General features: G+C 44.0%; 1 protein-coding gene across 1 annotated transcript; it reads right to left on the bottom strand.

Moving 5' to 3' along the window:
- Nucleotides 1–508: 508 nt before the first annotated feature.
- slc16a2 (solute carrier family 16 member 2) lies at nucleotides 509–27,209 on the bottom strand. Its single transcript, XM_063189642.1, has 7 exons — nucleotides 25,779–27,209; nucleotides 18,965–19,109; nucleotides 13,525–13,768; nucleotides 10,934–11,185; nucleotides 7,514–7,657; nucleotides 5,116–5,344; nucleotides 509–845 (listed from the first exon to the last, which is right to left on the bottom strand). The coding sequence occupies exons 1-7, from the start codon at nucleotides 26,275–26,277 to the stop codon at nucleotides 622–624; spliced, it is 1,737 nt and encodes a 578-aa protein (XP_063045712.1). The 5' UTR covers nucleotides 26,278–27,209; the 3' UTR covers nucleotides 509–621.
- Nucleotides 27,210–27,683: the final 474 nt, after the last annotated feature.

Raw genomic sequence — 27,683 nt, 5'->3', positions numbered from 1 at the left:
AAGATGGCGAAAGGGTGTACTCCAGGTTTGTGGCGGGCAGCTGATCAGAAAAAAAGTCTTCTTCTCCTTCTATGAACAAGGTCCTGAATGGTAGTAACCTGTGGTTGTCCTGTGGTTCTGTGGCAAAGAGGAAGGTAGAGTCACCTGGGATGCTTACCAAGGACTCCTGCAGGCGTCAGCTGTTGAGGTGCTGGTGAGGAGATTCATCTGGATCGAGAGAGAAGGGAGAGGTAGAACAAAAGGATGGATATTGTCGTTATGGTGTTTGGTGATCAGCTCAACATTGAACCCTTTAAAACTAACGATAGGAGGAAAGATATAGTCTACATAATATAAACATACAAAAATATTACGTTCATTTACGTACTATATACAGTACATATATTGTACATGTAAATAGGTATAAAACTGCTGAACATAAACGTATAGGTAAGTTAACATTTTGTCAACACAATATTGTCAAAAACTATTAAAGACTATGATCATAACCAAAATCTTGGGTGGTTATGGGCTGGGCTGTATGGTTTGGTTACCGTCTGTCGTATGTACAGTAGGCTACGTATTTCCAAGTAGACATGAGTGACGCTGCCTCCCCTACCTCTGCATGGCAGGCTGTGGCGCTCAGATGTGGGTCTCCATGTCCGTGAAGCCGGGCAGCATGTCTCCGTTGGAGCAGTTCTTCAGCATCTTGTCGGTGCTGGGGTCGTCCGGCTGGCTCTTCTGCTGCGCCAGCATGCGCTGGTGGATCAGGGGCACGAAGAACAGCACGATGCCGCCCACGATGGGGGGCACGCCGGCCAGGTAGAACGCCACGCGGTAGTCACCGAAGTAGTCGTGCAGGAGACCTGGTGGAGGATAGGTGGAGATGTGGAGAGGAGAGTGAGGCAAGGCAATGCAATTCATATATATGGGTTTCCCATTTGTAAACACGACCCTAGCTGTGCACTGTTCAACCTCTGATTGTTGGAAACGGCAGTTACTCAAAAAATGCGGTCACATGGTTGGCTGCTTAGCATCTTGCCCCTCCTAACATTGTGAATGTTTGTTAACAGAAAACCTATCTATAGGGTATTTCATACACCGATGAAGGTCAATGTGCTACAATGAACTGAAAATCAAATAAGAACATGAGAAATGAAATTCAAAATATAAAAGAGTGAAATAGAGGTGATTTACTGATTCTGATTGAAATTGGAATTGATGCAAAACACATTCAAAAAGATGTAATGTAATGTGAAGTAGTGTGATGCAAAGTACTGTTAATTAACTGAAACCATGGACTTACAGTCTACAGTAATTTCATGGGTAACTTCTTTTTCACTACGTACGTAAAGCTAGATTTCAAGTGAACAGCATCACAAACAGAGAGAGTAGAGAGACTTCAGGAATACGTAAAGAATCTCTGTCACAAATGGCTGATAACATGTTCCATTACTTATGCTTGAACCGGTAAATTTGGTCAAACTATTCTGACTGTGCAAATGTCACAGATTGGCCTCACAAACAACATCTTAAAAGCTTCAAGAGTTATAGGTGACACTTATTCTCCATCACTTCACTGCAACAGGACACCACTTCGGCAATCATGTCTTTGTTTCTATGACAACAGTATCATCACACATTACATCAGCATAAGAAAAACATCTGTAACAGATTAACGTCATCGCATCTGAGAGCTCAAAGATTGAAGTATACAGAGGCACTCAGGCAAAGGTTGTACGTAGGGCCAAAAGCCCATCTTATCACACACACACTCAACAACTTTGAACAAAGTTTACATGGACAAACACTCACTGTATACACATACTGTATAATAATGAGAAATACGTTCTGATGCTGTGCATTTTATTATTTTGTTCTACGTAGATATCAATGGAATTGCACACTGACCTTGATCGGTCAGCCTATATACAGTGCCCTCCATAATTATTGGCACCCCTGGTTGAGATGTGTTTTTTAGCTTCCAATTATTTTATTTTTTTTTCTAAATAATATGGGACCTTAATGGAAAAAAAGAGAAAAATCCAACCTTCAATACAAGTGCATTTATTCAGTGGGGAAAAAATCCCACATAAAGAAATAATTATTTGACATCAAATAATGTGTGTCACAATTATTAGCACCCCTGGTGTTAATATTTTGTACAACCCCCTTTTGCCAACAAAACAGCTCCTAATCTTCTCCTACAATGTTTCACAACATGGGAAAAGACACAAAGAGGGATCTTCAGCCATTCCTCTTTGCAGAATCTCTCTAAATCATCCAGAGACCTGGGTCCTCTCCTCTGTACTCTCCTCTTCAGCTCACCCCACAGGTTCTCAATGGGGTTGAGGTCAGGGGACTGAGATGGCCATGGGAGGAGCTTGATTTTGTGTCTGGTGAACCATTTCTGTGTAGATTTGGCCATATGTTTAGGGTCATTGTCTTGCTGAAAGACCCAGTGACGACCCAGCTTCAGCTTTCGGGCAGAGGGCAACAGATTTTGATTTAAAATGTCCTGGTATTTCAAAGCATTCATGATGCCATGCACCCTAACAAGGTTCCCAGGGCCTTTGGAAGCGAAACAGCCCCACAGCATCACTGACCCACCCCCATACTTCACAGTGGGTATGAGGTGCTTTTCAGCATGCGCATCTTTCGTGGTACGCCAGACCCACTTAGAGTGTTTGTTGCCAAAAAGCTCAATCTTGGTCTCATCTGACCAAAGCACACGGTCCCAGTTGAAGCCCCAATACCGCTTGGCGAACTCCAGACGCTTGCGTTTATGATTGTGAGTGAGGAAAGGTTTTCTCCGTGCATGCCTCCCAAACAGCTTGTTGGCATGCAGACAGCTCCTGATGGTTGATTTGGAGACTTTGTGACCCCAGGATGCTACCATTTGTTGTAATTCTGTAACAGTGAGCTTTGGAGATCTTTTGATTTCTCTTACCATCCTCCTCACTGTGCGTGGTGGCAAAATAAACTTGGGTCCTCGTCCAGGCTTGTTTACCACTGTTCCAGTTGTTTTGAACTTCTTAATTATTCCTCTCACAGTGGATATGGGCAGCTGCAGTTGAGTGGCAATCTTCTTGTAGCCTCTGCCTGACCTGTGAAGGTCGACGCACATCTGCCTCACTTGTATGCTGTGTTCCTTTGTCTTTCCCATGTTTAAGAGTGGATAAGAGAAATGGCCTCGGTGTCACGTCATATTCATACCCCAGGGAAACAGGAAGTGATGAATTACTAATTAAATGTTCCTACATACTCTGGTAAACTTTGTAAACTACTGTAGAAATGACAGAAATGCTTCAATTATATTTATTTCCTGGGAATTGTTAAGGGTGCCAATAATTGTGGAACAGGTGATTTAATGAAAAATAATTATTTTTTAGTCAGGGATTTTTTTATTTTCTTACAATTCATTTGAGTTGAAGGCTACATTTTCCTACAATTTTCAGTGTGACAGTATTCTTCTGCAATAAACACTGAATTTATTTTAAGGCTTTTAACACATCTCAACCAGGGGTGCCAATAATTATGGAGGGCACTGTATATTATATACTATAATCAGAGTCAACAGCTTGACAGAATCAAAACTTCACAGATATATCCCATTCAAACATCCACATCTCACTCTTGACAAGGTAGATGATTACACCAAACAAGTGGGTGAAGAGACCGGGGGGGGGGGGACGACTTCCTTTGTGTCATTGAACAATGTAGCTACTTTGAAATGTGGTGTATGGTTAAGGTGCGTCGTGCTTGAGTACCATTATTAATGTCAACACACACACACATGCACGCACACACACGGACACACACACACACACACACACACACACATCTAAAAAGTGTGTGTGTGTGTGTGTGCTTGTGTGTGCGCGCGCGCGTATGTGTGTGTGTGTTTCCTGTCAAACACGCCTTGAGGCAAAGAGAAAATGTGATAAAACAGAGAAAGCAAAGACGGCAAGCAAGTTCAAACAACAAGGAGAGCGGAAATCATATAGGCTCTTGAGGACTTAAAACATCCGTGTTTTTGATTAGTGACATTATGGTGTTGTGCTTTCAGCTTTGCCTAGGGTCAGGAAACATGACTAGGCACAGGCGTTGGGAGGATACGACACCGATGACTATCAAAACACAAAACTATCAAACCACATAATGTAATGTAGGACAACCACTTCAGTGACATTGTTTTATATTATCTCAAGGGCATCCGGATGACATTTTCTTCTTACATGTACTGTAAGGCAGCCTTTCTTTCTTCAAGATAGGCTACATGTAAATCTGTATTGGGATGTACTGTACCATGTCAAACACAGGCCAAGGGGACCCAGGTTCGAACCTGGCATGGGTCATTTCCCCAACCCTTCCACATCTTTGTATCCCACTAGTTTTCTTTGTCCGCCTTAACTGTCCTGTCTAAATAAAAGCTGAAAACCCCCCAAAACACTTTTAAAGTCTGGTGTATGTTATGTTATGCCAGGCCACTTGCATGAGGTGAGTCCTAGGATCATGACAAAAAGAGTGATGGCATTAAAAAGAAAATCTAGTTCAAACTAACAGTGCCAACATCAAACTATTTTTTCCCTGTAAAATTCTGCCTGGAAAGCCAATGAACCACATTCTTCCATGGATATTGAAAAGGTTCTGGACATGGATGTGAATGGTAAATAAATATCATCAACATGATCAACACTACTTCACTACACATTCCCGGCTAAAACTTCAACCTCAGTCGGACCAAGGCTATAATTAAAATCTGGTATGCATTAAAATGCACTGAGGGATCAGCAGTCTCTTACTAGTAATGGGTGGCCCGGTGGTCATGGGCACTCCCATGAGGTCCAGCAGGTAGCCTGTGGCCAGCATGGACCCCACCAGCTTGAATCTTTCATTATGTACTTGTACATGTCACTGACACAACTGTTATGTATGCTAATGATGTTCCCTATCATAACAAATTGCTTTGTTTATTTGTTCATAACATCAGCTCCTGTCCAGGGACTACGTAGAGATGCAAATTAGCCTTGCGCCTGTAATTTGGCTCAATTACAGCACATCATTGAGCACTGTCCCTGTCAAATAAGCACAAAATGAAATAAAACAAAAAATAGAAATGAAATAATTGCCTACCGGCGATGGGTGGTCCGGCTGTCATAGGCACGGCCATGAGCCCCAGCAGGTAGCCGATGGCCTGCGAGGCCTGCATGGGGCCCACCAGCGTGAAGGCGATGGGAGCCATGATGGTGATGAAGCAGCCGTCACACAGCCCCATGAAGGCGCACACAGCCACCAGGCCCTCGAAGACGCGGCACTGCGGGATCATCATGGACATCAGGCCCAGCACCATGAACGACCCCACCTGCAGGAGTGGAGGAGGAGTTTTACACGACGCGCATGGCAGCTTCACTGAGAAGGTTAAGTTATCACATGTTAATACTATTACATTATTATTACATTGCATTTGGCAGAAACGTTTTAACCAAAGCCACTTACAATCGAGGACATAATCGTAATCATTGTAAGTGAGCAAATTAGGCTGAATTCTATGGCAATACCTACGAATACCTACGGCTATTCTAGGAAGATAAAAGTAAATTTTTGATACTGTACGTGAAATTATCAGTGGCACTATGTGAAGGTATGTAAAGGCTGTCTGCAGCAATAGTAAAGAAAATCAGTAGAGTATATAGACTATTTCCATAGGAACTTGTGTTTTTTTGGATTATTCAAGGCTGTTCACATATATTGTGCTGGGCAAATCCAAATACATCATCTTTTTGTGCAGATGGGGTCGCCGGTGGGCCAAAAACACTCAACTGCATCATGCCATTATTGGTATGAAATTATCGAGAACCTTAAGTCACAGATTAAGACATAGCCATTACAATTTTGTGAGAGTAAGGTTATTACATAGGCTCTGGGCAGGGGGTAATCGACATCACTAATCCATAAAGCCATGAGGGATTGATGGACCATTGGATGTCATGTAATAACACTCAAAACACATTGCCAGTGGATATAAGAGTGGCAAACGGGGGTTTTTGTGTCTGGCCCTTATTTCACCCTTCTTAAGTGAAGCACCTTTTCTCTGTGCAGTGACATCACCTCTTTCATTTTGGAGATGAATCATAGCTCACCTCCATTACATGTTTCCAGCCCTCTTCACCTAGTCGAGACTCTGACTCTGTATTATGGCCCCATTTCACTCATACAGTGCACAGCAATAATGAGTACACCACTTTTGGAAAGTAACATTTTAAAAAATATTTCAAAATTGGGAAGCTCTATTTCACCAAAGGAAACATGCATGCAAACATGTACCATAACTTCTGAAGCAGATCATGATCCTCTCTATGGAATTTCACCATAGGGGTATATACTCACTTTTGATTTCCCAAAAATGGAAAATATTACATTAAAATTACATTATATTGACCTTCCTTTTCTGTTGTAAATTCAACAGATGTACATTTCGGAAATAACTTGGAGTGCACACTACACAATGAGTGTGCTTATTGACTTTTTATTGACAAAAATAGGTGTGCTCACTATTGCTGTGCACTGTATCTTGCATTCTAATAATATCTAGTTAGATTCTTCACTTTATTTTAGCCATTACATTTTCATCTTCTGAATGCCCTGTGAATACAGTACGGTAGAATTGGGAAGTAAGTTGACATGACATTGACATCAGACATACAGTATAAGGCTTTGACAAATTGTACATCCTTCAACCTGAGTTTCTTTCACATCATGTATAAGCAAATTAAAGTAATGTAATATAATTCCATGTGAATAAACAAATTAGACCTTGACTAAACCATGCGTATGTTCGCCTATGGCCACAGTGATCTTTTGTCTCTGCGCTTGTTCCATTAAGATTTCCGCTACCAGTTGGAAAAGCTATCAAATGGTGCAGTGGGCTTAGCAGGGAAGAAGTGAGATTATTGCAGCCTTCATAAAAGCCCAAAGCCCAGTGCCCCCTTCCTCCTGCAGACCCCTGATGAACCGAGCATGAGCTCGTTTCCAAAACAACCCGCAGCCACACAAAGCCCGAACTGTTACATGATAGCGCACAGTTTATTATTACTGTGGATTTGTGAACGCTTGAGACTTCGGGCACAGCCAGGGTTGGGGAGGGAAATGTTCATTGTGGGCCAACAAAATCTTGGCAGTTCGGGGAGGGCTTGGCTCTACTCGGGAGTGGCTGTTAAGTTCATGCACCTCTGGTGTCGACAGAATGCATCGTGAAGGGCTGACATCAATTTCAAGAAAATATTTTCAAAATGCTGGGCCATTTTGAGCTTTTATTAGATAGGACAGTGAAGATTTATAACCAAGGACCAAGTGGGAGCGCGAGATAGGCAAAGGTTGGCAAATGTCCCATTCCGGGCGACACTGTTGTGCCCCCACATTTTGGCCCCCCATGGGGTTCGAGACTGGAGCCTGTGTCAGCATTAGCGGGTTGCGCCACAGCAGCCCCCCCCCCAGCTCCTATAGTGCTGACATCTTGATGTACTACACGCACCTGCAGGTATATCTTCTTGGCCCCTGGAATGAGGTCTCCCACTTTCCCAAAGACGAGCCGTCCGATCCCCGACGAGGCGCCGATGCTGACCAAGAGCATCCAGTCTTTATCAGAATCAGGAAATTGCTCCTTCACAAAATTTATCTGCAGGAATAAAAAGGGAGGCACAGAGGATGTACAGTATTCAGAGTATGTAGTATAGGCTACACAACACTCCCTGCACTAAGGCTCGCACATCAAGACACTTTTTTGGCAAAAGCACAATAACCACCAGCCAATTTCAATTTCTAAACTCTATCCCCCGTCGAGCTTTAATGAGCAATTATACAAGAGTTCAGTCATCTTTTCATTTTTTCGGTAATGAGCAGTTGCGTGTCACCAATTGACAGCAGCGCGGCAGATGAGTGTCATTATGCTGATTTTATTTAGCAGCTCATTGTTGCCACGCTGTGTCTGCTAAATGAACATTCTCAGTCACACTGAACTCTTCGTTTTTAATCTTATTTGCGCACCGAGGGCAGGGGGAAGCCATGCGATTCTAGGAACAGGAGGACCACTTGCTGTAAGCATATTTTCTTACAGGCGTCTAGGGACATCAATGCGATTCTAGGAACAGCACCACCGCCGCTACTGTCTATAAGCTAAAGAACGACTAGCCCCTAGCCACACCTTTCTCTCTCCACCCTCGTACAACAACAGCCACGGCGGAAAAACAGAACGAAAAAAAAAGGAATTCTTAGAAGTGCTTCCTGTGCTAACAGTGCTCCAGTTGGGTGAAATATTGATCCTGCTTTGAACCTTGTCAGCATGAGATGCATATGGCTTGAATAACATGATTAGGGCCCATAGGGTCTCTCATAGGGTTGAGTTGGAGACTATGGAACTGTGTTGTGTGCAGGGCCGCTGACAGCTTTGGTGGGGCCCAGGACAAAGTCCTATGAAAGGGCCCCCCATCTCAATACATATAATGCAATGACGAACCAATTCTGGCCCCACTCTCTCCCTGGGCCCGGGACAACTGTCCCCTTTGTCCCTCCCTGTCGGCAGCCCTGGTTGTGTACTTCATAGGGTGCTGCTGCTAGTCTTTTTATCAGAGCGGTAACGCTAGACCACAACAAAGGCCGGTAGTGTTGTTTACATCTCCCTCCGCCAGGGCCTGAAAAAACAGGGGGGGAGGGGATGCTGCACAAAACAGATGATTTTTTGGTGTTGATGCATCTTTCACAGTTTTACGGCACACCTAAAACCATAGTTTAAAGGCTGGCAGAAAACAAACACCTGCTCTGAGGGAGAGAGAGAGAGAGAGAGTGAGAGAGAGAGAGAGATAGAGAGAGAGAGAGAGCTAAACAGAGAGAGAGAGCAAAACAGAGAGAGAGAGAGCAACAGAAAGAGAAATCCCCCCACATTTACAAGTCTTTTTGAATTCCATTACGTTTCTGATTCACTTGTGTATGTGTATGCATTCACATGTGCACAGCTTTTATAAATGCATCCTTGTCTTCAGTAGGCCAGCAGGTTAAACGAGGATACGTTTCATCAGCCCACAGCACAAGACGTGCACAGAATCCCGTGAATAATTTACTTCAGACATGCTACCACAACCGTGAACGGCAACCGTGGCTATATATATATAGTACACACACACACACACACACACACACACACAGACAGTGTGTATGTGTGTGTATATACGTATATATATATATTTTAATTTGATATATATATACAATACAGTATATATCAATCATCATGCCCTTGATTCGCTTTAATCTTTCAAGCCATGCTGTGCAACATACGGCTGCATAATGTAAGGAATAAATGAATCCGTAAATACTTTCACCTCCCCGCAAGTCTCTCCTTCGCTCTCAGTCAGTCTCGAGTCTCCATGCCTGCATTGCTTCCTATTTCTCTTTCCTGCATCGTCTCACACAATTACATGCTGTGTGCCTGTCATGAAGCGCTTTCTTCTGACTCCCATCCAGCAGATGTTGCTGAGGAGGAGGCGTGCCATTTAAATTCACTTGACCTTTCGCTAAATGACAGGAGCGAGGCGGAGGAGTTGGCGTTGACGTTGGTTGCGCGGGCGAGAAGCTTACCAGGTGAACGTATAGCACTAAATAGGTAAATGACTTCTTGTTGGCAGGCAGATGAACTGTGCTGCCCTACAAAGTGAAAAGGCAGTAACTACGAAGAGCTCCAAACGGAGTAAAATAACATTAAACTGATCCTGTAGTCCAGTGTAAGTAGCTTTGGGTCGATTATCGGCAAGCTATGTTTTGTTATGCTGTTATATATATGTTATGTTTTGTTATATGTTGTAATATATATGTGCTATGTTATGTTTGTTTGTTATATGTCTGGTACAACATAGCTAAACGACTCAATGAAAGGATCTATGTAGGCGCAGGAGTTGGAAGTTGGAGTAGGTGGGCAGGATGGTTACAAGATGATCATGATTCATGACTAATGCAATGACTACAGAACTTAATGAAAAGAAAGCAGTGAGGCGTAAGAGGCGTTGATGGTAAGGTGACGTGCCAGACTAACATACAGTAGCCTATGGCACAAAACAGTTATATGACTAAATGTGAGGAGTGAGGCGGATGAGTCATTAGTGGATGGTGGTTAGGATATGAACATACAGTAGATCAGTGGTTCTCAACTGGAACAGTCTTGGGACCCACCATTTTCCAATCTCATTCAGTCGCGACCCAATTTTTTTTAGCGATACTCTGATTTTATCTATTTTTTAGCGAATCAATGAATTATTTATTTTTTTTACACCATGGCTCTGCGACACACCCATGACCCCTCCGCGACCCACTTTTGGGTCGCGACCCACCAGTTGAGAAACACTGCAGTAGATGAACATATGGCACAAAATAGCTGCATGACTATGAGCGGAGAAAGGAGTTGAGGAGTTGGTATTGGCGACTGGCCAGAGGCTTTACACACCAGATGTATGCAATATGACACAAAATGGCTAAATGACTAAAAGAAAGTTGAGAGTGTGAGGATACTTGTGGACAGTCGCCTATGGCACAACATTTCAAAATGACTGAATAACTAAATGAAAAGAGCAAGGTTCAGGATATTTTTTGCCAGTGTATTTTTCTTATGTTTCAATAATGCCGTCTCTAGGTCATCTCGTGCCCGTGTTTCTGCTGGAAGATTTCAACATCTATGACATCACCACACCTCGTCCACATCTAGAGCAGACTGTAACATCTCCATATCTACTGGTCTGGACTGGATATACTGTATTACTCAAACACCTCACGCACACAAAAGCCTTCAATCAAAAGACAATTTTCTAATGTGACATGTACTAATATGCAACATGTTAGACAACAAATCTATCTGAATCTTGAAACTTTGTTTTGGTGAGTAGCTTTTTGGTTTGGAGGAGGCTTTACGTACCAGATGGACGTATGGCACAAAATAGCCCAGTACGGCCGTGGCGATGCCGAACGCCCACACGCGGTAAGTGGTGATGCGGAATACTCGCAGATTGAAGTAGGTCCGCATCACCGCCAGCCCCCGCTGCCACCTGCTGCCCGGGGCAACGGCTCCTCCAGCGGCGGGGGACGTCTCAGCAGGACCCCCCATGCCACCCGGCCCGTGGCCACCTCCACTGGGCAGCAGAGGCCGGAAGGTCAGCGCAAGGATGGCCTGGAGAGAGAGAGAGCAACAGAGAGAGAGAGAGAGATCGGGGAGTTTAATTGGTGTTCGGAAGATGAAACTCAGCGATCATCTCATGCATCTTTATAATAACAGTTAAAGATGACACAAAACAAATACCTTATTTGGTAGCTGGGAATTGTGTGTGTGTGGGGGAAATACTAAGATATAAACACCATAAATAACATAGACAATACATTCACATAATTACAGCTGATGGAGACAACACCAAATGAACCATCTAAGTCTGGAATTGAATTGTTTCCAGAGGCCTAATGTCTTGAACTCGTCACCTTGTCTAAAGGCGTGTGCCAAATCTAATGTAATGTTACTCATTTGGCAAGCTGCTAGTGAGGCTTGAGTAAGCAAGCCTATTAGGGGCATACTGGCTTTAATCGGCCCATCTCACTACTCTTGGACCTATACTGAGACTGAGATGAAAAACAGTCCCCTTCAGCTCCCATAAATACCCAGGTTGTGATTATTTATAAGTAACCTATGTACAACATCAACATCAGACTAATAAGTCTGATTTAAATAATTGTATAACTAATGACGAACTTATTTCCAGTCATCTGTCGATTCCAATCAAAATGTCTCAGACTGAATGTCCCCATAAAGGGCCCATAGTCGATAATGGAATTTCTTCCAGTATTAGCAGCAAAGTACACTCATAATCAATAATACCCTGAGGCCCATCATAACCAATAAAAATATCTCTGTAATATGTGACAATTCTAAGAGAAGACTAGACAAGACTTGATTTTTTAAAATCTTGTATTGATTCGGCTGATTATGGTCTTCCGTCCAATAACAGATAAATCACACCTGCACAGGCGTGAAGAGGTGATATGATAATAATCCACTCATCTGCAGGCTTCAAGCTTCGCAGACAAATACCAATTGGAAGGTCTATGCAAATATTGCTTGTAACTAGTAAAAACATCTCAACACATAAAAACGCCTATGGGCAAATGTCTTAAAGGGGCACAAGGTAGGATGACGTCGTTTGTGCAGTGCCTATGGCATGCCTGTCACAAAATCTACATCGTCATGAAAAAATGCTGTTCAAATAAACTTGCTGTGAGAATGTTTTTCATCACTGAATGCCAGCAGTTGATACAAATATGAATATGGAATGTCAAGCAATTTTTCGTATGAAGTGTTTCCCACGACACTCGTTTGGACCACTCTGTCAAAAACTTGCATTTGGGGTTTTCTGACAGTAGACCGTGGAAGTGGTCGCGAGAGTCATGTTCACTAAGTAATGATTCACATAACCATCGGCTGACTAGGGACAGTCATTAATTCATCCTACCTGGAGCCCCTTTAAAACATGTAGAAATATTTCAAGTTCTAGTTCTAAATTCTACTTCAAAAGGAGTTATTAGGTTAAGTTCTAAGTTCTTGTTTAAAAGTAGTTATGAGGTTACACTCGTTATTAGATTTTTTTTTCTTTTTTCATTGAAACTGTGCTGCTTATGGACAAATTTGATCTTTTCGTGAATATTCACGAAGTAATAAACTAATATTTACAAGTATGACCAAAGTACAGGATGTTTTGCAGCTAAATATGTCTATTTCTAGAAATCCAAAAAGGGCAATGGAGAAGACCCCACTATTTATGTATGAAAAGTGCAATTTTCCCTGTCATAATGAATACTTCGAATTTGATGGTGGTGATAAGTATTCATGAAAAAGCTAACATTTGTGAATGGGCAGCATGATTTCTTGAAATAAAATGCTAAAAATATTACACAGTGCACCTTTAAGATTGACTAGATGCTTTTACTTGAAACTAGAAAAAACACTTGCCACTATTTCTTTCCCTTTTTTGCAAAGTGCAACAGCATGAACATGGTGAGGATCTGGAAGGTGGCTCTGCAAAATTGTCTAATGCTTAGCCATTCTTTATAGCATGACTTAAATGTATTGGCTGATACTGACCTGGCTGATACAGTGCACACATGTACCTTAACCGCACCTGCGGCAGCATGAAGATGCTGAGGATCTAGGGCTCGGGCACCTTCTTGAAGTCTATTAATTAACTGGCTGATAGAGACCCAGTGACGAGCAATAATACAACAGCAGTAGGGGTGCAGATAATAATCGATATGTACAATGTATTGATCCTACGGCCGACGATCGAATGGTATCGCATTGTGGGGCATTCATATTAGTATCGAAAATAATCGAATCGCTGCCTTAAGAAATTGATATTGAATCGTATTGTCATGGAGGCTGTGATTTACACCCCTAGACAGCAGCACAAAATGACACACACACACACAAACACACTAACACACAGACACATACAAAATCGAGCGCACCTGAACCAGCATGAAGATGCTGAGGATCTGGAAGGTGGCGCGGAGTCCTAAGGGCTCGGCCACCTTCTTGAGGAGCACCAGGACGGCCATGGAGAAGGCGCTGCTGCAGCCCGTCACAATCCCGTTGGCCAGGCCCAGGCGCCGCCGGAAGTAGTGGCCCAGGATCACCAGCGACGGCTGGAAGGCAAACGAGGAGCCACAGCCAAACAGGATGCCGTAGGTAAAGTAGCGAAGGATGAGGGAACTGTGGAGACGGGAGGAGAGAGAGAGAGAGAGAGAGAGAGAGAGAGAGAGAGAGAGAGAGAGAGAGAGAGAGAGAAAGAGAAAGAGAATATAAAATCTAATACAATCTAACAAAACAATATCAAATTGAATAGAAATAAATGTCTGCTTTTTATAACCTATGCGTTCACAATGCACCTTATTTGACATGCCAAGCGAGTCCATTGAATTGAATTGAAGAGAGAGAGAGAGAGAGAGAGAGAGAGAGAGAGAGAGAGAGAGAGAGAGAGAGAGAGAGAGATGGGGAGAGACTGAGAGGAGGGACAAAAGAGAGAGGGGGCATAGTGAGAGTGACAGAGAGGGAGCCTGAGAAACAAAGTCAGAATGAAAGAGAGAGGGAGAGAGAGAGTGACAGAGACAGAGGAGGACAGGAGGAGATGAAAGAGGATGTGGTACAGCAGGCACATTAAATATGTAAAAAGCGACTTCGTTTTTTCCATCGCAAGCTCAAATATTGCCGCGGGAATAACTAAGGACAAAACTCAACAACATCATCTTCACAGGTGTTGCCCGCAGCGTGAACGCTCGTATCTCAGTAGGCCTCTTCATCACGCCAACTTATCATTCCATTTGATTTACAGACACCGTTAATCAGGGATGCTTTGCAAAAAAGAAAGCAGGAATAAGGAAACAAACATGGGTCTTGGGAATACATGAAACAAACAACAGACAGATAGAGCGAGAGAGAGAGAGAGAGAGAGAGAGAGAGGAGAGAGAGAGAGAGAGAGACGAGAAAAGTGAAAAAAAAAATCCTTCCAGATCGTGGTTCATTAATTCAGCTGTCGAACACTTCTGCTCCCCCTATAGCCCTCCTACCCTCCAGAACTCGCTCATGATGAGAGATCGCGTCGCTTTTCCACTCATCATCTTCTTCTTCTCCTTCTTTTTCTGTCTGTTTAATCTCCACAGCTGAAACTGGAGACTCTTGACACCACAGGGGGATGGTAGTGGTGGGGGTGGTGGATGGTAGTAGTGGTGGTGGTGGTGGTGGGGGTTTCAAGAGACAAGCTGTGCCTGCCTGGATCTCTGATCAAAGACTAAAGTTGGACACAGCAGGAGTAGGCGAGGTGGTGTGTGTGTGTACTGTGTGTGTGTGTGTGTGTGTGTGTGTGTGTGTGTACTGTGTGTGTGTGTGTGTGTGTGTGTGTGTGTGTGTGTGTGTGTGTGTGTGTGTGTGTGTGTGTGTGTGTGTGTGTGTGTGTGTGTACATGCGTGTGCGCACATGTGTAGTGTATGTGTGCATTTCTGTACGTGTGCATCATGCTTATTTTGTGATGTCTCTTTGGGTGTAAGGTAAAGTAAGGTAAGTATGTTTATTTATAGAGCGAATTTCATACATAGGTAGCCCAATGTGCTTCACATAAAATAAAAACGTCAGATAAATGAAAGAATAAAAACAATGTAACAACTCACATGAATAAAATAATAACAGAGCAAATACAACTGTGTAAAAGGGGCGTAACGCACATGGCACACGTCATGCCGGTTACCCGAATTTTGGTGAGCCTGTGCAAATTGGAGCCTAGTTGCCTGTCCTTCACTGACAGGTGCCACCCAGTGTGGTCTTCTGCTGCTGCACTGTGGTCTTCCTCCTCAAGGTTTGACGCGCTGTGCATTCAGAGATACTATATTGTATACCTTGGTTGTAAAGAGTGGTTATTTGAGCTACTGTTGTCTTTCTATCAGCTCAAGTCTTCACCTCTCACCTCTGCCATCAATAAGGCAATGTCACCCACAAAGCTGCCACTGACTGGATATTTACTCTTTTATGGACCATTGTTTGAAAACCTTACAGAGGGAATACTTTTGACCATGGGTATTTATCAATGTGAAGTGTTTAACCTTGCTCGAGTAATGTCAATTTTTCACGGATTTCACCAAAGAGTTTCTAATCACTAGTTCTAAGCGTAATTAATAATTGACTACACTGGGCGCAAATAGGCGTCACTCCTCCTAGCAAGCTAGGACACTTCACTTTGAGAAATACCCTATGGCTGAATTCCAGATGAAGGCAGTGACTCGATGACTCCCTCCCTACATAAACAGGTGTCTGATCAGACATGAAATCCGTCATGATGTTATCTGATGAGGCATTCCTTACAAACAGCACAAACAAGAGTACTGCCCTGTGCATTTGATGTTACAGCGATTCTATGGCGGGAGTTACATTCATCACTTTAGCGCTTAGCTTACGTAGGCTAGTTGAGCAATGAAAGGCAGCCAATCGGCGAAATCGTAAAAAAGGCTATAAATAGAACTAGCAACATCATATTAGATAATATAATGTTGATTTGGCCCTTCGGTTCTCAATATCTTAGTAAATAAATGTCAGAATAAAGAGCATTTTAAGGTAGTAGCTTGGCTGGCAGCCATGTTTGTTTTCAGGTGGTGGCGCATAGCATTTTGGGTAGTAGGCAGCACTAAGTCAGCATCTGATTTTGCCCTCAAATATCCTCCTTACGCCCACAAATTCAGTCAACTGCTTAGGTAGGCAATAAAGTAATTTTTCATTTGGAATCACACTTGATGACTTGATGTCCAGGTAGCTCACTGGAAGGACAGCAACTTTCCCCGTTTAGAATTCAGCCTACATGTCTACATACCTAAGTGCATTGAGTTGCCGCCATGTGATCGGCTCATTATAAATTTGCGTCAATGAGTTGGGCAGATGTGATTACCGTAATAAAGTGGCCGTTGAATGTATTTATGTGCATGCACCTGCACCCCAAAATGGATGTAGCCTACTTCTAAGTTCCAGAGGAGAGCAAGAAAACACCTCTCTATACAAAAGTGTCAATTCTCTCTCTCTCTCTCTCTCACTCTCTCTCTCTCTCACACTTTCTCTCTCTCTCTCTCTCTCTCTCTCTCTCTCTCTCTCTCTCTCTCTCTCTCTCTCTCTCTCTCTCTCTCTCTCTCTCTCTCTCTCTCTCTCTCTCTCTCAGTACAGTAGCCAGTCCAGGGGAAATTATCAGTAATACATTATTCCTCCCACTCTTGCACCCCGTTGATCTTGACAGCAACACATGGTACAAAACCCCTGGGACTTTCCGCTAATTTGTGCAGAAAAGTGCCTGTAAGAGCTGCAAGTCGCTCAGTTAATGGGAGGCAAAAAAGGAAGACAGGAGGAAAAAGGAGAGTGAGAGAGAGAAAGATTGAGGAGGGCAGAGTCAGAGAAGAATAGATGGGTGATGAGGGGGAGAGAGAGAGAGAGAGAGAGAGAGAGAGAGAGAGAGAGAGAGAGAGAGAGAGAGAGAGAGAGAGAGACAGACAGACAGAGAGAGACAGAGAGAGAGACCGTGAGAGAGTGGAAAGAGAGAGCGAGAGAGAGAGTGGAAGGAGAGAAAGAGAGAGTCTCAGAGAAAGAGAGAAAAACAGAAGAGAATAATAAAAGGGTGGAGAGAGAGAGAGTAAAAGTGAAGAGACATGGTGAAAGACAAAAGGGGGAGAGGCAGATGGACAGATGCAGAGAGCAACTTAAAACAAACAAAAGAGGCCAAATAAATAGAGAAAGAAGGAATGAAAAGAGCAGACACACATTCCAGGGTCCTCTTCAGTGTATCACAGGAATTTGATTGTGTTGCAACGAAATTGCAAGCCCACATCCCCTTGCATTCACCCATTAATTGGTCAGACTCAGCGAGGAATGAACGCAATGTGCTCTATATAAATATTTTGCAGCCGTTTCACGCCGCGGCTGATGCACCAGTTAGCGTAAACAATCCAAGTCTTTATCGATTCCTTATATAAAGTCAAAATGTAAATGGAACCTTTTCATACCGACACTGCCGAGGATTTGCTATCGCTTTATAAACATGTCAGCGCCAACACAGCTGCCAACAGAGACATAAAGAGGGTCAGACGGGGAGAGAGAGAGAGAGAGAGAGAGAGAGAGAGAGAGAGAGAGAGAGAGGGAGAGAGAGAGACTCTTGATATTTACATATTCGTATGGCGCCCCTTAAGGTAGAGGGAGGGAGAGAGAGAGAGAGAGAAAGTGAGGAAGAAGAGAGGGAGAGAGCAAGAGGGAGAGAGAGAGAAGGGGGGAGTATGAGGGAGGGGAAGAGGGAGAGGGAGAGGGAGGGAGACCCTTCAGTCTGTGCATGGCAGCCCTTAAGGTAGAGACTTCCTGGACGAACTCCGCGACCCCAGGGTGGTTCAAATGAGGAGGAGAGGCAGGCATGCCACAGAATAACTAATGATCGGCCGTCGTAACATTACCATAGAGAAGCAGAGAGAAAAAAGGGAAGCTAGAGAGAGAGAGATAAGAGGAGAGGAAACAAGGAGACACATATACATACATACAGGCAGAGAGAGATAAGGAAGACAAAGAGCCTACCAGACTGGCAAGCAGAAAGACAGACAGCCAGGCCGCCAGACAGACATCCACACAGTAAAAAAACCCTAGTGTTAATTCAACACTTAGAGAGATACTCTGGGAGAAAATACACTCTAGAAGGTGTTAAATTGACTCTTTGAGTGTTGAATTAACACTGCATTTCTTACTATGCAGAAGCCGTCTTCAGACCACCCAGGCTGGTGCTGGTGCTGGTGTGTTCACTCAAGTGCTTGTTCTTGGCTAGCCCACGTCCATACTCATATGTCATGGGCTCTGTTGCTTTGTCGCTCAAAAAACCCTTTTACTTAGCTAACAGTGGGAGCCTCTAATTCATACCACATCGTTTACGCTACCATGTGAACCTGCTGACATCTGACGCATTCGAAGGCCTCGTAGGCATCTTTGTAAACAAGTAAATGTAAAACACAACGATGTTGGGTGCTTTGGAGTTTCTTGCCTCAAACATTTCTGACGTCTATGTTGCCATCACAGTGCACTTAGACCAGGGTTTCCTCTTGGGGGCTCTATCACACCCCAGGAGGGGTTGGGGAGCCCTTGGGGAACGTTAATACTAAGTGGGGCGTTGGTAGGCTTATGATGAGGTTAAGAGGGCATTGGCAGGCTTATGATGAAGTCAAGGTCAGTCCAATTAAGCGTGGGAACCAGCACCAGTCCGATTCTCTATCTGCCTGAAAATGCATTGAGACACATACTGACAGAGGGAGACAGACAGACAGACAGAGAGACAGACAGAGAGACAGACAGACAGACAGACAGACAGACAGACAGACAGACAGACAGACAGACAGACAGACAGCTGCTTACCTGGCAAAGGAGGTGGTGAGGAGGCCGAGGAAGGCTACAAGCGCCCCGCCCACCGCTGTCTTCCTGCAGCCGAAGTGGTCTGTGAACATGCTCACCACCGGAGAGCAGAAGAAGATCATGCCCATGGCCAGAGCTCCCACCCATGCTGCAGAAGAGATCGCATAGAGGAGATAGTGGACAAAACAGGAAGACAGAAAGAAAAAAAGAAAGGGAGAAAGAAAGAGAGAAAGAAAGAAAGAAAGAAAGAAAGAAAGAAAGAAAGAAAGAAAGAAAGAAAGAAATGTAACCACTTGTTCATTGCATCCTTTTCACATGCCTCAGCCAAGTGAATGAGAACATTCAAACCAACATCTGAAGGGAGGAAGTTTTCTTGTACAGTACAAGTAATCATGATGACACAACATGAACCTAAATATATCTATCATTCATTACCAAGTGAATAGCTTTTGGCTACTATCCAACTAATTCAAAGAAAGAAAGAAAGAAGGACAGACAGACAGAAAGAAAGTGGGAGAGAAAGAAAATAAATAAAGAAAGAAAGAGTTAACACAAAGCGGGAGCGAAGTCAGTGCATTATCAGGGGGAAAAAAGATCATGTTGTACTTTTCCACCGCACATCAAATGTTATTTTTCCACAGCTATAATGCTATAATTGTGGGCAAAGAGCAGAAACAAGATGTCCAATACTTGGTCTTGTTTCCCAGGTGGTAATTGGCTAATGCCTAGGCAACAACAGCACATCACGGTTCAGAGCCCGAGGTCACGCAGAATTGCATGAGCCGGTGAATCACACCAAAGTACACAGACGAGACGCACAATATAATGCATTTTTTCCCTTCCTAGCAGTCAGACAGACATGGTGTTATTTTATGGTCCAAAGGTAGTTTAATGTCTACAGCGCCAGGCTTAAGTCAACGACATTCGAGGACTCTGGTTAAACATTGGAGTGAGTGAGTGGTGTGGTGACACGGGGCCGATGTTGTGTTCAGCGGTGTGGTACGGTACGGTGCCGCTCTCTCTCTCTCTCAGTGTGTCTTGGCAACAATTCAGAGTTGCCGGCCGTTGCCCCCCTCCCAAACCTAGTCACCCAAGCAAAGAAAATCAAAACTGAAGTCTGGCCAAACATAGAATGCAAAAACAAAATGAATGTTTGGGCATACTTTTTTTGTTTTTGTCAGGAAGAGAAAGGCCCAGTCCAACATAAAGACTGCAACATCTAGCACAATGCCTTTGACCTTGACACGCAGGGTCAGGTCACACATGCAACAGGTCCCCATACATGATTTATTTCTGCATTGCAACATGCCTACGATTGTTTGTGTGTATACCGGACTGGACTCTGTATGTACCCAAACTTTGTTTAATGTTCCTTTAAGCTACCATTGTTTTAGGAACTATGAGGAAAAGCATGCACCTAATATAGCATATTAACCTACATAGTGCAACGCCCTGTTACAGAGAACCCATTGTTTAGGCGTATTATCACACATCCAGTCCAGACGAAGTCCCCATTGAAAAGTAGAAGAAAAAGACATACATTTATACATGTGCATACATGTGTTAGTATTATATGCACGGAGCTCCAAGTTTGTGTATGAACTGTATATAGAACATCAATACACATTCGATGCACATAATTCCTCAAATAATGAGACTGATGTGGTATAGCATAGTGTTTCAGACCCTCACCCTGAACACACGCTGCACATTCCTGAGAATATTAAGATCTGGATTAGCCTACTACCCTGTGTTGACGTTAAGTGCAGACCCCCAACAGATGAAATCCTGCCGAGGTCTAGGCAGTCTGTCCAAAGCAGGGCCTCCAGGGGTCAGACTTGGCTGAAGCATTCAGACTTTCCCGACGATAAACAATCATGTCTTCTCTGCTGACCATGTCTTTCTGCTGCAGTGGTTTTTGTGCGCGACCTTTCTAAAGACTGAGAATTGTGTTCTTAGGGGCGGCAGTTGCCAGCTTTTGCACATCTTATGATATATACGTATACTTCCGAATGGTGACGGTATCCCCGTCTACACAGCCTGCAGGCTTACTGCCTGATTGGCATTAAACAGGATCGAATGAAAAATGACTGGAAAATATGTGAGATAAACCTCTTTCCTGTTAAAGAATGAATGAAATGGACCTCATTAAGTGGAATTAGGTCTGAACACTTCATAACAAAAGTGAGTTTGGGGAGGGAGCGGTGGTGTAGGGGAGGTGGGGATGGGAATGGTGGTGACAACAAAGCCAGAGCAAGCGCCAAAGCGGGAGCACTCCTCTAGTTAAACGACCCACTAACAGTGTGACAGATGTACTCTGACAGTTTTTGGGGAAGAGCAGGGCCAGCCCCCAGGGCAAAGCAGAGATTGAACAGTATATCTACCCCCTCCTCATCCACCACCCACCCCCATACAGCCCCAAACCACTCCACCCCACCATCTATATACATAGGCCCGGCATAATTTATGTCATCACTGGCGCTTTTTACAAAGACACAAACTGGCAAAGCTAGAACAATCTGGAAAGGAAAAAGCAGATTTTATAGCTGTTCATGATTAATTGATTTTTTTTTGTGCACAACAATAATTCTGTCTGAGGTTCCCACAGAGACTGCAAAACGTGTCCAAAGTGCTTGGTGCACGTCCTAGAATTTCGTATCTCAGAGGAAGCGGGATGCAGCGTGCGAACACATGCTGAGCAGAGGGGAACAAGTTAGGCAAACAGGCCCAAAATGGGAGCTGTGAACCTATACATCCCTCCATTGTCGTATAGATTTCAATCTATATGATCTATGGGCTCTTGTTGTGCCAAGCATCGGCCGACGCCTTACGAAAGTACAGATCCAACAATGCATATGGCCATTCATTACATATACGCTGCATATGCTCCATGCGAGTCTATCAGCTGGAATCCAAGACCTCTCAAGGTTAATGAAAGCCCCCACAAAAGCTGCTGACAGAAAGGCCGAGCTACAGAAGGCATTTCAGTACGAGTTGAACTCTGTTGGAGTGCCGCCACATTTCACAAACAACACACAAGACAGTTAGTGGGGGTACAGCAAGAAACAGATGCGAGACAAAACTGCAAATGTAGTCTTGAGTGCATTTCACAATTGTATTCCATCTGTGGGAACCTCTGGATCCCCTAGTCCAGTCAAGTCAACTTAAAGGGACAGTTTGGTCAATTTCAACATGCAGTTGTAATGCTCACACTACCCTGGACTTGTCAGTGACTGAGATTTTTTTTTCTTCTTCTTCAGCCGTTTCCGAGATCCTGGTCATTGTAATGGGGGCAGCTCTTTGTTTACATTTCAAAAAAACATTTTTATTTATTCCCAAAAACATCCAAAAGGTTATAAAACATTAGCAGACAACTAGCAAACAGCAGTATCTTTTGGGAAAATATTTGGAGTTGGCCTATGTTTCATTTTTTTTAAATGTAAACAAATGCTGCCCCCATTAGAATTGCTCATATCTCGGAAAGGGCTGAGCCGAAAAATGTGGTATCACCAGGTACTGACAAGTCAAGGGTAGCGTGAGCAATACAACTGCATGTTGAAATTGACCAAACTGTCCCTTTAAGTCTGTTACTCATTTAACACAACAGTACTTGACCCAAAGCGCTTCACAAAACAATCATAAAAGACAAACATGACTCAAACAGGAAAATAAGAATCAAAAGTACACCATAGTAGGCATATCAGATGTATCATACTATAGTACCATACTCCACAAACTCTTTTGCAAGTCCAGGATCAAGTTTTGCATCTCCCCCGGACCCCCCTCCCCGTTTCCGAACAGGAAAGTTTACATTGAAGTTGGACAGCTTCAGAACGCCACCTGGTTTGAATGAGACGTCAAAGGGAGGGTGATACGGCAATGCAAGAATGTGACATTACTTTATATATACTGCTGTACATCCTTCCAAAAAAAGGAGAATCTGGGCTCGGATCCACTATAAAGATTAACATGGCAGCAGTCCAGACCATCCTTCACCAGATGGAAGAAAAAAGGGGAGTGTAAGAGAAAGATTTGAAGCCAAGACCCATACCATACTTAGGAATTAACAAACACAAATCATAGAACATTGAAACTCAATGATGTGAAACTCAATCATATATTTTTAAATGGTTCCATCCATCAAGGCAAGGCAAATCACTTTCGCACTAAGGTGGACTCTTGGCTCTAACCAAAACACATGTGCCATGGTAAGCCTGGTTTCAGCTTTGACGAAAATCAAATGTGTCTTTTAATCATGAACTGTTAGCCTACAATGAAAAGATTCATTTTGTTATAGACCCATTCCCCACATACAAAACTACCACAACCACGTCTTGGCTAGTGCTCCCTGACTGAACATTCTTATTATCCCCCACTATAATGCCCCCATGAAAATCACTTTCTCTGTAGTTTAATTAGTAATAGAAAAGGCACTCTGTTTGAACTCAGTCCGAAATCAACCATTTCCAACAGTTGAAAGAAGAGGACAGTTAGCAAAGACACGGCAAACAATAAACAATACCAATGTGACTGAGTGGCCATCTTGCAAAGGTGATTCAATAACTAATTCCACTGCTGTATTATTAGCGAGAAGACATTTAACTAACTAACTCTAACAAAGGTGAGAGACATAGCTCCGCATTTCTGAGTCATCAGACAGACATAAACACCTGTGGAAAGCACCGCCATGACACAGAGCATATGACATTCCCCAAACACTGAGGTTAATGGGCTTTTGAATTATATAATAAGAAAATGAGAATCCTGCTGTTCTGTTCCAGCCTGTTTTCAAAGCTATGCACAGCTGAGTGTGTGCGAGCCTGTGAGAACTTGGTGGCCTGCCAAGTTCAACAGGGAAACGTCCAGACGTATAACAAGCAAAGACTTCCATAGAACCCCCGATGCATCCTCGCAAAGGAGAGAGAACACAATCGCATTGTTTCCTGCCAATATTACAATGTGTGAGATTGTGGGAGTGTAGGGGGGTGTGTGGCTACGTCTTTCCTCCAGATGAGCATTTTTTATCGGAGGCGGTGTTTCAAGTGGCCAGTGAAGAAGTTGTATTGTGTCGGTTACTCATGATTTACTATGCATATTATATCAATTAGATACAGTGTAACAAAGCATGTAACGACATGTAACATTTTGTTCTTACACTGTAACTTAGGGTAAGGGTTAGGATCTGGAAATGTACAATGTAAGTACATATAGTAATATGACATGTTGCTACATGTTATTACACTATAAAAGACCCTGTGAAATAAACCCTTGTTATCGTTGTGTTCATACTTAGTATAAGGATTAAAGCTCTTCAATCAATTTTGATCCCAACTTAGACTATCATAGTTCCCCTAATTCAACTGAGCGACAACATTATCCAATGTCCTTTTTTACATCAAATGTTAACTGCCTCTGTAAAAGTTTGTGCTTTCCCCACAGCTTATGCTTTCATGTCAGCACGACTGGTAAACCTGTGTGTTCTGTAGTAACGGTTTAATATGTACACTGCATCACTACACAATTTTCGCACAAAAATTGTGGGTGAGGGCATTTGACTGGCAAACAACACTGTGTGTGTGATCAAACAGCACTCTCTGACCTTGCACTCTGAACACCAAATTGAGTGGGCAGCAGTGAAAAATGTGTCTGCCTCCTTTAAGCCCTTTATGGCCTCCCCCTCCTCCCTCCCCTCTCTCTCTCTCTCTCTCTCTCTCTCTCTCTCTCTCCCTCTCTAGGATGGATCAGTCCCAACCAGTCCAGTTAAATCCCCTTTGATAGGAGAACACTACATCCATTTTACCCCTCTGAGAAAGAAAGAAAGAAAAAAGAAAGTGAAATGCGAAAAGATGGAACAAAAACATTGTCGGAAAAGCCTAAACAGAAACCTAAAGCAAACTACGCAAAGTCTTCCCACTGTAAGGTCAGTGCACCAGTCATAGGATAGTCATTGTCTTGGCAGAGGAGAGGAGAGTGCGTGCACAGGAATCTCAATAAGACATGGCCCTATGCCATCAACTCTCCCACGGCACAATAACCTCACATTCTTCAAGATGATACAAAATATGCAGCCATGCATATGAGGGGTGGTGTGGCGCAACACTCTAATATACGCCCATCACAAACAGACATCATGTGCATGGGGACCCAGGTTTGAATCTGACCTGAGTCATTTCCAAACCTTAACCCATCCATCTCGCCAAGCCATTTCCTGTCTGTCCTGCCAAATAAAAGTATCAAGAACCCTAAAACATGTTTTAAATAACATTTTAAAACGGCATGTGTTAGGGTTAACACTTGGATTGCATGGGCTTGGGCTATAGTCACTTAATGACTACCTAGGGACAGCCTCCTAGTCTGTTCTGCATTTTTGCACACAGACATTCATCAGGTGACAAGAATATGGTGTTGTAGGGTGTAGCTGCTAAAAGTGGCCAGGGAGCATCTGTGTTCTACAAGGCAAATGATGCAAGACCTAATGTGACAAAAGCTACTCCAGGGGGTCTAGGCTTCTGGACCCCCAGACGTCAAATGTAGGAGCAAGGTATCACTTCGTTTCGGAGTCTTCACTGCTCTACTAACTGTGTCCTAGTTGAAACTCCTTTAATAAGTTGCTTGTCAGCATCCCGGGTGTGAGTCATGCCTAGACAAATGGGGAAAAATTGGAGGTGTCATACTGATTTATGTCAGCGCGTAATAGCCCACGCTCGTCAATTATCAGCTCAGGCGACAGGTAGACCTAAAGTTGCCACGTACCTGTTTAATCACACAGCAACAGTAGCCTATTGTTGGACGCCCAACAAGTGCACCACAAACTCACCTACTTTAAACTGCGACGCCTTGTCGTCAGGGTCCGCATGGGCTTTCACCAGCATGGCATGGAGAATACCAAAGGCGTTCTGTATGCCAAAGATGGACCCGTTGCACCAGGTAGCGGCGAAGACCACCAGCCACCCAAACCCTCCCTCGGGCGGCGTGAAGTCCGATGCGTGCGGTGGACCGGGTGGCCCCTGGTCCGTGGATGTCGAGAGCGGCTTCTTGTCCGTGCATCCCGTCTCGATAAGTTGCGTGGTGCTGTCCTCGGGAGCTTTTTCGCTCTCGTCTGAGCACTGATTTCCCTCCTCGTGGTTCTGTGGGACGTGGGCTGCCTCCTCCTGCTCCATCGTACTCTGTGCAGACTGAGCGGGCTGGCCAGTCTGCAGCTCGTTATTTGATACCTCGGCTTGGTCCAGTCCGTCCACCTCAGCCCTCTCGTGGGCAGGACCACCGGCGCCTGTTGGCACATTCTCAGATGAGTTGCTATTGTTTTCTGGGTGCATCCTTTGCAGAAAAGGATGCAGATGGCGATTCACACGTTCAAAAACACCTCGATGTGTGACAGCTTTTTCATCCGTAATGGATGTGAGGAGAACAATGTCTGTTTTGGGTCCAAATCTCAGTCCTACAATAGGAAGCTGGAAAGTTTGAGCTTTGAAACTCCGAGGATGCTTTAATGGAAACCTAATGTAGTGGTTTGCATAGAGAAATATGTTGACAGCGCCACAGTCTCATTTGTCATGTTGCGTTTCCCTCTCAGCGGGAGGAAATGCTTTCTCTGACCAAGAATCTTGTAGTTGTGGTTGATTTCCCTCACGCACTGCAAACATTCAACTTGCGTAAGGTCTGGCACCGCCAAGTCCCATCTCCAAGTGGCTCCAGTCCCCTGTGCAATTGCGCTCCGCATCCCTTTATCCATAAACAAACGGCAGCCGACTCCTCCTCTCTCATTTGTTTAATATTTATATCAACAATGCAACCTACAGAGGCTCGCCGTTAAATGCGGCATGGCTTGATGTGGACAGATCAACGTCCGCACGTAAAGTAACCCAAACAACCCAATTCAACAGATTTAACCCACCGCCTGCGCGCGCTCGCGGCTGCTGTGGCAGGTTGGAAAGCGGATTTAAAATTCCTCCAGCAGCACAGGATTAGGGAAAGAATCGGATGTCAGAGACCAGACCAGCCCCTCTCTCTCGCAGCGCACGTTCTATTGGCTTCGCTCAAGGAAGCGAAGCGCCAGGCAAATGGATGACGTTAGTAGCGTGAGCCACGGATGACCTCCTCGTTTACTGTTCGAGCCCGAGCTACGATCCCCTTAATAAATACATCATCATCATCTTCACACTGACTACACACACCTATAACCATTGGTTCTAACCTTCTGCCAACGCCACAGAACAGTTCGCCGGCGACGAGGTGCCTTATTAGTACTGTGACAAAGCACGAATAACTTCCCCGAGCAATAATCCAAGCCCTGCTGCAACAGAAAGCCTTCCCGCGTCCATTTAGTCCTCTTGCGTCTAATATTTGCAGCATTTCATGGTGAAATGCATTGCGTACAGCGATACGGTTTTGCGCCCGTGTTTATGCCATCTCCAAATGCGATGTGTAGCGCCAGGGTCGCAGAGTTGACGTTATGGAAATGTTCAGCGTAGGGAAGCCATTATGGGTTATGGTATAGCTTAGTGGAGGGGGAGGGGGTAACTTGAGAGGCTTCAGTTTTTTTTTCTTAGTGGAAAGAGAAAGCGCTGGGAGTTCGCGGCAGATTTCTCTGAGGGCATATATGTCGCATTTTCCAGACGTAACACGTGGAGAAACAAATCAAATATACATTTTCACCTCATACTGTATCTGTCACACGTATGCATGGGAACCCTTTACGCGCAGTTTTGGGCAGTACAATTTG

The sequence above is a fragment of the Engraulis encrasicolus genome, chromosome 23 (assembly GCF_034702125.1).
Source record: "Engraulis encrasicolus isolate BLACKSEA-1 chromosome 23, IST_EnEncr_1.0, whole genome shotgun sequence".
Lineage (NCBI taxonomy): Eukaryota > Metazoa > Chordata > Actinopteri > Clupeiformes > Engraulidae > Engraulis > Engraulis encrasicolus.
This window is presented reverse-complemented; position numbering and strand designations above follow the sequence as displayed.

What these genes read in the sequence shown, in the direction of transcription:
- slc16a2 (XM_063189642.1), bottom strand. Translation starts at nt 26,277, where the DNA reads ATGCACCCAGAAAACAATAGCAACTCATCTGAGAATGTGCCAACAGGC. An exon ending in CTCACCACCTCCTTTGCCAG is followed by an intron (nt 13,769 to 18,964) that starts GTAAGCAGCTGT and finishes CCGTCTCCACAG; the next exon opens with TTCCCTCATCCTTCGCTACT. An exon ending in TTGTGCCATACGTCCATCTG is followed by an intron (nt 7,658 to 10,933) that starts GTACGTAAAGCC and finishes TTATTCCTGCAG; the next exon opens with ATAAATTTTGTGAAGGAGCA.